At 38.2% G+C, this 14,909-nt stretch overlaps 1 protein-coding gene across 2 annotated transcripts in view; it reads left to right on the top strand.

The window, feature by feature from the left end:
• lrrtm4l1 (leucine rich repeat transmembrane neuronal 4 like 1) overlaps positions 1-11,828 on the top strand; it is a 50,253-nt gene extending 38,425 nt beyond the window's left edge. For both annotated transcript variants that reach the window (XR_009206836.1, XM_058411054.1), the window contains exon 3: positions 10,711-11,828. Coding sequence is in view for 1 of the 2 variants with exons in the window: in XM_058411054.1 (XP_058267037.1) it covers positions 10,711-10,776 (66 nt within the window). In the remaining variant the exon portion in view is untranslated. The remainder of the gene's footprint in view (positions 1-10,710) is intronic.
• The last annotated feature ends 3,081 nt before the right edge of the window (positions 11,829-14,909 follow it).

A 14,909-nucleotide genomic window follows, 5' to 3' on the forward strand; every position in this document is an offset into this window, starting at 1 on the left:
TCCGTGAGGCATCGGATACAAAGCCCAGCTAACTCCACTATCAATTACAGGCGTAAATATCTGGAAGCAGGCGCGTTGATTGACAGCGAGAACACAAAAGAGCGGCGTTTTCAGCGAGCTCCACTCAGCTGGAGAGATAACCATCTCCTGAGGCTCACAGCTCATTGTACTGACACAGATACTGTAATCTCGGCATGTCTGGAGAGCAGAAATGCAGAAATGTGGGATTTATTGTATTGTGTGGTTTATTTAATGGCGTGTCCCAAATCAGCTTTTTATTTTAACAAGAAAGAACAAAAACGTAGCTTTAGCACTGAGACTGGAGACTCCTTCCATAAATGTTGAATCTCCTTCCAGAAAACTTCATAACTGTTTTCTTCTAAATCCATTCCTGTTGAGCATCCAGGGTATGACCCCCTTGTGAGCTGTTACCATAGAAACGTGCATAATCAGAAAGCGCGCATTAATATAAAGGTGTTATTCGATTGGATTTGGTTTATAATGAATTAATAACGAGGGCAGGGTTTTTTTCCCAGCAGGTGAAAGTCTTAAGAGATGCTGCTACGTGGTGTTGCTAATCCTCTCACTCGAACCCCAGACCCTCACCTCAGCTCACATTCCCTCTGCAAATCGTTGAATTATTGAAGCCTGGAGCTCGCGAAAGGACGGAGATGAAGCCTGCATTTCTTAGCCTGCAGGCACTCCAATGCATGCTGCAGACGTGGAGGCTGCAGTCAGGCTGCTGAGAGAAAATCTCACCTTTTCTTTTTCTCATAAGGGAAAACTCTTCTTTTTCTTTTTCTCCTTCTGAATCTCCTCCTAAGCTTATTTTTCTCCAAACTCCAACATGAGGCATCTGATTGGTTTACCATCCCGGAGAGAGATTAGGAAAAATGGCTTCTCGCAGCTTTATGTTAAAAAGAGAAGAGAAGAGAAGAGAAGAGAAGAGAAGAGAAGAGAAGAGAAGAGAAGAAATGAAAGAAGAGAAGAGAAGAGAAGAGAAGAGAAGAGAAGAGAAGAGAAGAGAAGAGAAGAGAAGAAAAGAAAAGAAAAGAAATGAAAGAAGAGAAGAGAAGAGAAAAAAGAAAAGAAAAAAAGAGAACAGGAGAAAAAAGAAAGAGAAGAGAAGAGAAGAGAAGTGAAGAGAAGAGAAGAGAAGAGAAGAGAAGAGAAGAGAAGAGAAGAGAAGAGGAAAAAAGAAATAAAAGAAAACAAAAGAACAGAAAACAGAAGAGATGAAAAAAGAGAAGAGACGAAAAGAAAAGAAAAGAAAAGAAAAAAGGAAAAGAGACGAGAAGAGAAAAACAGAGAAGAGAAGAGAAGAGAAGAGAAGAGAAGAGAAGAGAAGAGAAGAGAAGAGAATGGCTTCTGGTGTCTTTATGTTAAAAGTGAAGTTTTTAAGTTGCAGGGTTTTACGGCTCTGGTGTTCTCTGCATGGTGGAACTCTAACACACTGGGAGACGATCCCATCTTTCCCTGAACACAGTGTATGGAAATGTTTGTTAGCTGCAGCTTCATGGTGAAATATACTGTAAGTAGGCATGAGAGAGCTGAGAGATGATGGTGTTAGTGTGCTGGTCAGGGTTTACTGTTTGTGTGGTTTGGGTTGTTTTGTCAGTAGGTTTCACTGCAGTGTGTTAAGTATCTTTTAATCCAGGGTGCCGATCGTTCTGGAGTCGAGTGTTTGATTGTTTGATTAAAATCATTTCTGTAAAATTCTAGTCATCGAACTGAAGAGTTTGTTCATGTACAGAGAGCGATGAAGATATAAATAGCAGAAACAAACGATGGATGGATGGATGGATGATAGATAGATAGATAGATAGATAGATAGATAGATAGATAGATAGATAGATAGATAGATAGATAGATAGATAGATAGATAGATAGATAGATAGATAGATGTAGATAGTGACACAGCAGAGAGAGTGACAGAGACAAATGACAGATGGAGAGATGCTGTAACTGCTGTACCGGTCATGCCAATAAAGCTAATTGAATTGAATTGAAAGATGGAGAGAGAGAGAGAGAGAGAGAGAGAGAGGGAGAGAGAGAGAGATGCAGAAAGAGAGACTTGGTGTCATTTGTTATACAGAATGAGTCAGAGAGCACTCCTGCTAACACAAAGCTCTCGCTCTATCGCTTTCTCACCCACGCTCTCTTCTTCCATCTTCCTGCCTGGGTTTATTTGTCATCTGTCTCTCTCTCTCTCTCTCTCTCTCTCTCTGTCGAAACATAGCTCCAAGGTCACTCTCCCGTCTTGTCAGTCACAGCTTTTATATCGTGCAACATGCACCATTTAAATCCGAAGCGCTGACATAAAACCTCATTAAACGCTCAGGGATATTTCCAAACATCACTTCCTCCACCTGCACCGAGACGGGGGAGGAGGAGAGGCCGCTCGGCAGCCAGGCGCCTGTCATACCCGAGACACAATGAGATAATTGGCGCCCTGGACAGGAGACACGCCGCGGGGACGACTTTCGCCTGACACATGTCTTGCTCTGGCTTTTGTACATGCCTGACACGGTGCAAACTAATTGCTCCAAGTTTATCTCCAGGCAATTAAACCTCACAGTTATGATCTAATTACTGCCTGCCTTCGCCTTTCTCATAAGGGCCAGTCCTCATTTTATGGGTGTTTTTCTTTAGTTATTATTTTTAAAATATTATTATTATTATTATTCTGCATGTTATTGGCCCGTAAGCATTTCATGCCTTCTCTGTGTGCAGTGATAATTGCAGGCTGCCAGGAAGTCCGAGTCCACTAATTATTCAGGTCAGCGCTGTAGCCCAGGGATCTCAGTGTTCTGCTGTCTTTGTTGTCATCACCTTGTCTTCACAGTGGTTCACTCAGTAGAAAGCGTAGGATGCAACGGTCTCACTGTGTCAAATCAAGGACCCGAGCGCTTGGTGTTTATGTAGGGTTAAATAATAATCATCGCAATTCGAAGCACAGGCAGGCAGGAAGCATGGAAAAGTCAAATCCATAGTAACAAGCATCAGACATCTTCGAAAAACCAGAAACACGGGCTCGGTAATGAACAAGACTTACAGGAGAGAAAATATGGAAGTATTGATAACACTGGAAACTACTGGATACAAATAAATGACAGGTGTGGCTTCTGCTCGGTTGGAATGAAAACCTGCACCCACACGGCTCTTTGTGGATCCAGTTTGACACCCCTGCTGTAGACTCAGGTGTGGCTCCTGCTTGGTTGGACCTTTCCGGATAAGATCAGACACCCCTGGTGTGGGGTATTCATGTTGTGTTTGGCAATGAAAACATCTGTAATGTCATGATCTGCTGGTTGTTTAGCTGTACTTGTAGCAACCCTGCACCCACTTTTGGTGGAATTCTGACCAGTCTCTTGCCCTTTCATCCAATCCTGAAGCAATTCTGACTACTCAATTCAATTCAGTTTTAAAAACGGACATCATGGTTTCTAAGTGCTACCTTCCAGAGTAATGTCCTGTATCTCCAGGCTGCCCCTGTGGGGACATCATTAGCAGTGAGCAGTTTCCAAGTGATGAGAGTCCAATCAAATGTAGGGTATCCAGATGGATCAGGCAGATCAGGAAAGCAGAACAGGAATCTCGGGATTAGCATATGAAGGTTGAGAGAAAGAGAGAGAGATAAATAGATAGAGAGAGATTATTAAGTTTGCTAATGGTTAAGGACGATGTACAGTATATTGTGTGCAAGCACGGCTTCGGGCAAGACTAGCTTTGACAGCAACTTAAAGGCAGAGCCCGAAGCAAACACAGACATGAGGGCTAATCTCAGACATAAAGCAGCCAGCCATTCCACCTTCAACAACCCTGAGTGAACATGTAAGAGTCGGGGAAAAGACAACCTTTAAAACATCCTAGTTCACCAAAAGGGTTATAATCAATGCAAAATTCAACTGGGAGCCAATGCAGCATGGATGATCACATCCTCTGGTTCTGTACTTCTACATTCTAAACTAGCTGGAGCTTGTTTTTGCATTTAGTTATTGTGAGGCAGTGGTGGCTCAAGTGGTTATGGCTCTGGGTTGTTGATCGGAGGATCGGGCTTTAAGCCCAAGCACCACCAAGCTCCACTGCTGGGCTATTGAGCAAGGCCCTTAACCCTCTCTGCTCCAGGAGTGCTGTATCATAGCTGCCCCTTTGCTCTGACCCCAACTTCCTCAGCTAGGATATACGAAGGAAAGAATTCCTCTGTGCTGTTTTGTCTGTGTGATAATAATAAAGGCATCTTGCCTTCAGTTAAATTTGCTGGAACTTCCAGACAGTAAGGCACTAACCAAACCTAGCAAAAGCGTGAACGAATTTTGTCTGCATCACTGGGGGCATTATATTTCTTATCTTAGTAATAGTTCTGAGAAGAAAGAAGGCTCTCCTAGAAGTATAATATACATGAGCTTCAAATAAAAGACCAGATAACACCATGTTTATAAATCAATCAGAAAAAAAGCAGTGGGCCTAAAATAGAACCTTGCGGATCGCCAAACTTTACCTTAGTATGCATAGATCAACCACCATTTACATCTACAAACTGACAATGAGCAGTCAACTAAGACCTGGGGGGGTATTTCCTTAACTTCAACATCATTCTTTACTCTACCGAAGAGAACAGAATGATCCATGGTGTCAAAAGTCGCACTACAGCACAACCAGTAGTAGGTCATTTACCACTTTAACCAGCGCTGTCTATGTGCCTAAATCCTGATTGATGCATTTCATGTATGTTATTCCATCTCACCCATCCAAGTCTCACTAATCCCACCTATACCTGAGAGAATTCTAATCAATTCCACCCACTCAACGAGTAACCCAGTCCTGGTGGAATTCTGACCAATTCTGCCTGTTCCAGCAGAATGTTTGAACAATTCCACTCACTTACAAAGAATGTGTGATGATTCTCATCATTCCTGAAGGAATTCTAAACAATCTCACCCACTCCTTAAGCAATTTTGACCAATACCACTCATTTCAGAAGAAATTCTGACCGATCCCACTCACAGCAGTTGCTGCCCAATCCGAAACAATCCCCTCTTTCAGTGTTTGTACCCACCTATGATATTTTGCAATGAATTTAGACAGTTCTATTTCTCAAATTTTAAACAAATTTGTCATTTTAAGCACAGCTACAGAAGATGAATGAATGAATGCAGTAAATTAACCAATCTGGCACAAGCAGTACACTCTCTTGTTTATTAATGTGGCTTCTTTGTTTCGTGAGTTTAAATTTTTTTTTTTTTTAAAACTACCCCTTCGGCAGTTTTCTTTGCCCCATGGGATCTCTGTCCCAGTGCACACCTCTAATTCCCACCACAGCGTGAACTGGCAGCTGGCAGATTTTATTTTATTTTTTTAAGTCCTTTCCAGCAGGTCCATATCACATGCAAACACCTGGCCATAAAATTGGAGTGCAGTAAAAATCCACAGCTTATCTGAAGGGCAGAGAGTTATGAGTGTTCATGAGTGTTAATTTTTATGCACCTTGTTCGTCAGCGTCAGCGATCCAAAACTCGGGTCTTGCATCACATTTATGCTTCCTGTTTACAAACAAACCAAAGCTTGTAGCATCTGTGGCCTTTTCTACACCATGAATCTTGAGAGCTTCAGGGTTCTTGTATATATACGTAATTAAACAGAAATATTTTCGAAACATTTTCACATTGTAAATATAATAATTAATAATGAAAATGACATCCAGTTCATATTTATTGTTTATGCATTATAACAGCAATTAAGCTAAGTTAAAGAGCTAGATCCTGTTCAGGTTGGCCTGCAGTGTTGATGGACATCAGCTTCCATATATGACAGTCTCTAAACAAAAACAAATGCATTTAAAAAATAAATAAATAGTGTTACTAACAACTATTATTTTGCACATTTATTGGATTGACCTATTTACTTGTTGTTAAAACTGTAGCCTAAAGAAGCACTGACATTTTAAATGCACTAATAAACAGGAAGATCCTGAAAGATGTTTCGCTTTAACAATGTAAACAACAACTAGTTAACACTTCTGACCAATCCCACTCCTCACAACGCAATTCTGACCAATCCCATCTACAGTGGAAGGAATTCTAACAAATCCCACCATCACCTGACAGATTTTTGACTAACCACACCCAGTCCTAATGGAATTCTGACCAATCCCACTAACACCTTAGGTATTTCTGACCAAGCACACCAAGTCCTGATGGAGGAATTCTGAACAACCCCACTTACTCCAGAAGGAATTCTGACCTATCCCACCTCTTCCAAAGGAATTCTGACCAATCCCACTTCTTCCAAAGGAATTCTGAGGCAATTCTGACTAACCACACTCAGTCCTGTTGGAATTCTAACCAATCCCATTCAATCTGTAAAGGAATTTTGATCTATTCCACCCATACCATAAGCAGTTCTGGCCAACCTGACCCACACCTGAAGTATTTCTGACCAAGCACAGCAAGTTTAATTCTGAACAATCCCACTTAGTCCAGAAGGAATTCTGACCAAAAAAATCATCCAAAAGAATTCTAATCAATTCCACCGACACCTGAGGCAATTCTGACCAATCACACTGAGTCCTGAAGGAATTCTGAACAATTCCACTTCTTCCAAAGGAATTCTGACCAATCCAACCCACACCTGAAGCAATTCTGACATTCACACTCAGTCTTGATGGAATTCTCACCAATCCCATTCAATGCATAAAGGCATTTTGACCAATTCCACCCAGACCGAAGAAGTTCTAACCTATCCTACCAACACTTGATGGAATTCTGACCCAACCATGACCAATCCCACCAACACCTGAGGGAATCCCAACCAATCGCATCAACATTTGTAGGATTCCTCACAAACCTCCCACTCCTGTTGGAATTCTGCCCAATCCTATTCACTCCATAAGAAATACTGACCAATCCCACTTACGCTGGAGAAATTCTAAAAAACACCAAAAACAATTTTCAAAGGATTCTGACCAATTACACATCTCCTGAAGGAATTCTGTCCACTTCCATCCATTCATAACAGAATTCTGATTAATCCTGCTTGCTCCAGCAGAAAGTCTGAAGTGGGTTTATTTTTAGATAGGTTTCTGATGCACTCGTGAAATCCCGAGCTACAACACATACAACCACATTTTTAAAAAGAAGCATGCTATTTTGTGCCAGTTCATGAAATGTACAAACTGTACAAAAATATATATCTATACATTATGCATTATGTTGTGAATATTATATTTAAAGATCATTATGGATACAGCTGCCAGAGAACATGTTACCCGGCTTCCTTTTCCGGCTCGCTCTACATTTTCCGAGTGTAGAGAAATGCTGAGATTGTCTTTTTCCCTCTGGGAGATTTTAGCCCAGCTTCAGCATAATTAAGGCCCGGATTTCACCACATTTTCTTTTTGAGCTATTTGAGCTCTGGGGCTATTAAAATAAGGATTTGCCTGGGTTTTTTTTTTTTTTATTCCGATGGGTCAGAAAGTGAAGAGAAGAACTGTACGTCAGAGGAATCACAGGAGGAATTTCCTGTTTTATCAAATACCTTTCAGCAGCATGGCTGAAAGACTGAACATATTGTTTATGTTTATCGTCTCAGATTACTGGGATTTAAGATTTTTCATAAGTTTGGTGACAGTCGCACAGTGTGAATGATCAAAGACACGATCTGACCGATTTGCCGCTGAGTCACCGACTCCCGTAAGATATTTAGCATGCTAAATATCCGGACCTTTCGGTGACTTAAAGTCCTGCAGTGTGAAAGGAGCTCTAAAGAGGACTACAGCCAATGAGAGAGCGAGATACAGGGCAGCAGTCAGTTCGGGGAGGAGTTATAGACCACAATATCAGCAAGCATTGCTTCAGTTGGAGCACAATATTATAGTTTAATAGAGTTTATAGGTTTTTATCAGAAAAAAAATGTCTTAAATATAGTTATATCAGAATAAATACGCTTTACAATTGCATCAAACAGAAATAAAGCAGAAACATTTGCATAACCAGCCGCATCAGCAGCAGCACATTGCAAAATTATTCATTTGTTCAGTTATACAGAACGCACAGTCCTTGTTCCCCGCGCTGACCATTTGGATTGTGAACTTTTTGCGTGGTCTCGTGCTGGACACACACACACATACACACACACACACACATACACACAAATTGTCCTGTTTGCACCCATATGTCACTTTACATTACACTTTACACTTTATATTGATCCTGTTTACATGTGTCACTTTAATTGGTGCACTCACTGTATACACTGTTCTTTTACACAGAGCCGGTCTACATGTTGTTTGTCTGCACTGTCTTGTCTTGTCATCCTGTGCACTTCTGTTGTATGTCTAGTTTTTACTAAAGATTGCACCTTAAGTATAGCTATAGCTCTATGTTTGTCTGCGTCACTGTACTTTGTCTGTGTTCTGTGTGGCACCTTTGGTCTAGGAGGAACGTTGTTTCACTTCACTGTGTACTGCATCAGCTATATATGGTTGAAGTGACAATAAAGCTTTTTTGACTTTGAGAAGTCTGATCTCACGTGTGATCTTGCGTTATTTCTCACGTAAGTTCGATTCTGAAACACAGTTTGCGGACCAGAGTTGTCTGCGATTGTGAAATCATGCACTCCTGTCGCCGATCCATGGTGCAGTATGAACACAGCAGTGACTGAATGCTCCCCTAGATAGTGCAGTGTGAAAACAACCGTGATCCGTGAAGTCGGCATTAAAGAGTCCACATACAAGTTATAACATACCTCAATAAGACAAATCCATCGAAATGAACCTCAGCTTGAGGATAAAAAGATCATTTTTCATTCTAAAGGATGCTTGCTAAGTAACAAGCGACAGGCGAAGGTAATTATTTAGCGAGTAATTTAGTGAGCTATAGCTCAGAGTGACTGAAAGGGGGGTGTGGCTAATAGTGGTTATATGGATTAAGAGAGAGAGAGACATGTATGGGGAGCTAGCGGTTTGTTTATGATGAAAACAAAGGGATGGATTTTTTCCCAGTTAGAAATGTATTTTTCCAGTCAGAGCTATGTTCTAATACATTTCTCCCATGACCTTGTTTACATGTTATTTAATTCCGTAATCAGGCTGGGAGGGGGAAATGGGAAAAAAATAACCTTTTGGTTCTGATTTCTCTAGCTCTCTGTGAGCTTAAGTTCTGCCTTCAGCTGAATAATTTCCATAAATGCATGTGATTGGATAAACAGCTCCAGAGGATCTGCTGCAGAAGCTGAGATGATTCATGTTTAGAAAATATGAGCCCCTGATTCATGAGCTTTTTTTGGACACGATTTCAAGGGTAAAGTTGTTGTTTTTTTAATGCAGTGAATTTTTCCAGTCTCCAGACGGTTTTCTGTATTGTCTTTGATTTTGACATGTCTAGTTCTATGTGGACTTTGGGTTTTGGTCTCATTAAGAGTTTGTGTTGTCTTTTCTTCATTTGACTTATTTCTTCTTCTAGAAAAACTCCACATCATTGGCGCAACAAATTGGTTGACGTTAGATTTGCTGGTTTGGTCTTGATTTGCTCTCGCTTTTCATTGACCACTTTTTACACAGTACCACAGGCAGTGAAATGCTTTCTGACTTTTTGAAAATTTTAAATAAAAATTAATGCAATAAAAATTTAAATATAATTACATGTACAAGCAAAGGGTGAAAAAAATATATAGAAATGTGAAAAATGTAGAAAGAAAACTATATATATATATATAATTTATTTTAATTTAATATTTTATTGATTTTAATTTTATTTCATTCACTTTTTATTGTAGTTTTGGTATCATGCTTTGTTAAAAAAAATTCTATAGAAACAAACAAAAATAAATTTAAAAAAGTACGAAAAATAGAAAGCTTTTGCAACAAAACAAAAAATAAATCCTAAAAATGAAATAAATATATAATAATAATAATAATATCAAATATATATATACCACAGGCATATATATATATATATATATATATATATATATATATATATATATATATATATAAATTTAAATTAGATATATATGAACTTTATGACTGTTGTGAATAAATAAACAAAATGCACAAATCTTGCTGATGTATTGAGTGTTGTGCAGAAAATTCCAAGCTTTCCAAGTCTTATGTGTTGTACTAGCTTAAAAAGGTAACACTGTGCAGCACATGAGCTCCATAACATCCAACACCTTCCTGAGATGAGGTCAGTTGATGGTTAGAACACACAACGTCCACTACACGACACATTACCTTTGCTTTGGTAAACCTATGTGTCCTAACAAGAACATTGTTCTGAATCTTGTTAGAAAACTCTTCAATAACGTAGAAACCCCTGCGCCGAACTCCAGGGTAATTCAAGCGAATTTTCTTTTTGAGCTCATAACCCAGATTGGTATTCAGGAGAGTTTTTAATGTAATCTATTTAAGATAAAGCGCCCACAATGGCAAGGTCACTCTGTCCAGATCGAAGCGCTTTATTCCTTCACCTGCATTTTAATTATCATCTTAAAGAGCGATCTTTGGACAAGCATGGCGTCGTAGTGCACTTCTGCTCGGGAGTTCATTTCACGCGTCCCATCACCCTGTTTTTATCAAACTCGACCATGCATGCTTGCACTCTGACACAGTAATTAACCTGAACGGAATTCATTTCACTGCACCGGTTTGAGGAAAAAACACCTGAAGATTCGTCTTGTGCTAATCATCTTCTTTTTCTTTTCCTTTTCCAGAACGAATACGTGTGTCCCAGACCGCTGCCTCGAGCCTGGATCGGAGACGTTCCCACAATTCACTAGCCGGACTTCTTCTGTTTCCACTTTATCGACTGCAACAGGGTTCCTGTAAAGAATTTCCATGGCATCTCACACACACACACACACACATATACACACACTTTGCCCATTTCCTTTCGTTCGGATATCGTAGGAGCGTACAGGAGGAGCGAGCCGGTCGTCGTTTCCCAGAATCCTTTTGCTGTGAAAGCATTTTGTATTATAATGCTCCAGACTGATTTTTGCAACAACAAAATCTTTTAATCACCTGCCATTTTTTAGGAGCTTCTCCACTAGAGCTTTGGGAAAAGGGACAGTGTGGACATGGGCGTGGACAGCTTCAGTGGTGCCTTTCGCGCATTTTGTTCTCGTCCATTTTTATCCAGCAGGAACAAACGATCCGTAAACTGACGAGCGGGACGGAGGAGAAAATCATCTCCTGGATTTCCATTCCTATTCGGATTCATCTCCATTGCCATCAGAATTGAAAAAAATAAAATAAAATAAAAACAATAATAGAAGGGATTTTACTGACATTTTTTTTTCCCAGTCGGAATTTTTTTTCCCGTGCTATTTAACAATCTCGTGAGGACTTTGTGGTGACCCTCCTATGAGATTTCTCCTCGGTTGAACACACAGAAGTCTTGTTTACAACCTCAGCATGAAGCCGGAGGGTCACCGACATGTTCACACTGACTGCAAGCCAACATGTGTGTGTGTGTGTGTGTGTGTGTGTGTGTGTACATACTTACTTAAGGGACAAAGACGTGTGCATGACACTGGGATGTCAACATCATTGTAGGAACTTTACTGTTGGTTTCTTGACTACTTTACTCTGTATAATGTTACACTCTGTGTTCACATCAGCAAGCGACAAAGTGACATCATTTCCTGTAAGTTTATTCTATAATTTGTTTATTCATCTGAGTGTTCTAAGGCAAATTCAATTATAAACACAAATGGCTGTGTTTTTAGTTTGAGTTTAAGTTAACAGCGAGTAACAATGAAAGACAAAATTAAATATTAATTAATTAATTAATTAATTAATTAATTAATTAAATTGCAAAATATATTTTAAATACAAAGTATCAGGGTTTTACAGATTACTGAAATTTGATTTAATAATTTTTATTTTAATTTAAAAATTCTAATTAGGAAAAACAACAAGCTTTGTTTTTTCCCTTAAAAAAATAAGAAATATTTTTGTATATTTTTTGTGTCATGTTTGTTTTTTTTTTGTTTGTTTGTTTTCTTGTGTCCAAATTTTTTTTGCCACAATCTATTTTTCTTTTTTGCCACATGACTCCAAAACTAAGCTAGGAATTTTTTTTTTTTGGATTTTTTTTTATGTTCATTTTTTTTTGCAAAAATATGCAGTACTACTTTTTTTTCCAATTTTTTTCTTATTTCCATAGTAATTTTGTTTATAGTTTTTAACTGTACCTGATACCAAAATTCCCATTATAAATAAATAAATAAATAAATAAATAAATAAATAAATAAATAAATAAAATAATAATAATAATAATAATAATAATAATAATAGTAATTCATTTTTTAAGAATAAAATAATAAATATAAAATATAAAAAAGACATACATTTTTAAATATTTCTTTTTTTGTTGTTGTTGTTAAAGATTTTCTTTCACATTGTTTTAGGGGAAAAAACATTTAACTGAGTTGAAAATAATTAACTGTACCTGACACCAGAATTAAAAATAAATAAATAAATAAATAAATAAATAAATAAATAAATAAATAAATAAATAAATAAAATAACAAAAATAAAATGTAAATAAACCAGACTAGTAAATCTTTGAAAAGTTATTTATTTTTATTTTTTTATTTTCTTTCACATTAATACATGAATTAATTAATTAATTCAGTCATTTATTAAATAAAAAAAATGGTATCATTTTCTATCATTTTTTTGTTGTTGTTGTTATTTATTTTTGTTTATGTTTACACCCACTTCATGACAGTAAACAGCTTTTTCTCGTCCCCTTTAACCCCTGGCTCTCTTTAAGTAGCATCAGTTCAGGATTTTATTTCTGTTTCTTTTGGGTTTTTAGAGCAACGTGACTCGTCTCCGATACAGAAATTAAAAATCGATCAGAATTAGAGTCAATAAAAACATTTAAAAATAACCCTAGAGTGTTGAATTTTTACCAACTTTGTAATAGTAGCTGATATAACACTGATAATGACACTGTTTACATTTTATAGAGTCAAAGCTTAATATGAAGCTGATGACTGATGATGGAGTTGTTAACCTTGTCGCTTGCTTGTATGAACTCAGGGTGTGTGTGTGTGTGTGTGTGTGTGTGTTTGCTTAGGCTGCCGTTTTTTACCTTCCACTCAATCTTCTCGTGTCCTTCGTCATTTCTCTCCACGCTTGACTCCTGACCGTTTAATAATTCCTTCTTTTAAAAAAAAAAGTTTTGTTTTTTGTTTTTTCTTCCAGTTTTTTTGCCACTGACATGTTTCTGTTTCCTAACACTGTCCGAATCGATGGTGAGAAATATACACTGGTCAAAATGGAAATGAGTATTGATGAGTGATAATGAATTGCTACCGACAGAGTTACAGAAAAGAGGAAAAGAACAGTAAAGGAGGGTGAAAGTAAACGAGTGAAATGGATCTGTTTTTCTTTTCCACACGAAGGACTCTGCTGCTGCTGCTGCTGGTGGTTTAAAAAAAAAACAACAACAACGATTCGATTAAAACGTGGTGAAGGTCGAGTTACGTCAAATTCCCTGCATCCAACATGAATAAATAACATCAAGCTTTTTATTCTACACCTTAATGTTTCTTTCATTGCTATCAAAATAAAATCCTCACAATAATTTCACCTCACGTTTTTTTTTTTACTAGCCCTGTGCTTTCAATCTGAAGAATAAACACTTCCGGAACTCGTCCAGTCATCTGTAAACGCACTCTTTCTCTCTTCCACTTCTTTCTCTGCTCATCATGTCGCTCATCACAAACAGAGAAATGATAAACCTATAAAAATCTCTCAAACACTTTCCTTTCTCCAGGAGATGCTTTCTGATATAGAAAGAAAAGAAAAATAAACATTCTAGGGTTGCAGCTCATTTGAGTAGAACTCGTTTGAGATTATTACAATCCTCAAGGATCCAAGTAGAACCCTAAGAACCTTCAGGCCTCAAAGTGGAACCCTAGGCCTCCAAACAGAACCCACTTAGGAGCATAAGAACCCTTAGTCTTCCAAGTAGAACACCTTTACAAGTATAATACTCCTCAGGCCTCTAAGTAGAACCACAAGAACTCTTAATTCAGAGGAACCCATAGTTCTGTGAGTAGAACACTTTTAGGATCATAAAAACCCTTAGTCCCCCAAGTAGAACACTGTTAGAACCCTCTGGCCTCTAAGTAGAACACTAGGTCCACATGAACTCTTAGTTCCATAAGTAGAACTCTTTTAGAATCATAAAAAAAACCTTCAGGCCTTCACATAGAACCTGTTTAGGAGCATAAGAACCCTTAGTGTTCCAAGTAGAACACCTTTACAAGTATAAGACTCCTCAGGCCTCAAAGCAACCATTTTAGGTCCACAAGAACCCTTAGTTCAAAGTCAAAAAAGTCAAAGAAGCTTTATTGTCACTTCAATCACATATAGCAGATGCAGTACACAGTGAAGTGAAACAACGTTCCTCCTAGGGTCATAAGAACCCTAAGGCCTCCAAATGAAACCCTTTTAGGAGGAGCCCATAGTTCTGTGAGTAGAACACTTTTAGGATCATAAAAATCCTTAGTCCCCCAAGTAGAACACTTTTAGTACCTTAAGAACCCTCAGGCCTCTAAGTAGAACCCTTTTAGGTCCACATGAACTCTTAGTTCTGTAAGTAGAACCCTTTTAGAAACATCATAAAAACCTTTAGCTCTCCAAGAAGACTTTTACAAGAATAAGACTCCTCAGGCTTCTTAGTAGAACCCTTTTAGGTCCACAAGAACCTTTAATCCTGTAAGTAGAACTCTTTTAGGATCATAAGAAGCCTCAGGCATCCAGAGTAGACCCTTTTATAGGAGCCCATAGTTCTGTGAGTAGAACACTTTTAGGATCATAAAAACCCTTAGTCTCCCAAGTAGAATACCCTTAGAACCATAAGAACCCTTATGCCTCTAAGTACAACCAT

The sequence above is a fragment of the Hemibagrus wyckioides genome, linkage group LG16 (genome assembly GCF_019097595.1).
Source record: "Hemibagrus wyckioides isolate EC202008001 linkage group LG16, SWU_Hwy_1.0, whole genome shotgun sequence".
Classification (NCBI taxonomy): Eukaryota; Metazoa; Chordata; class Actinopteri; order Siluriformes; family Bagridae; genus Hemibagrus; species Hemibagrus wyckioides.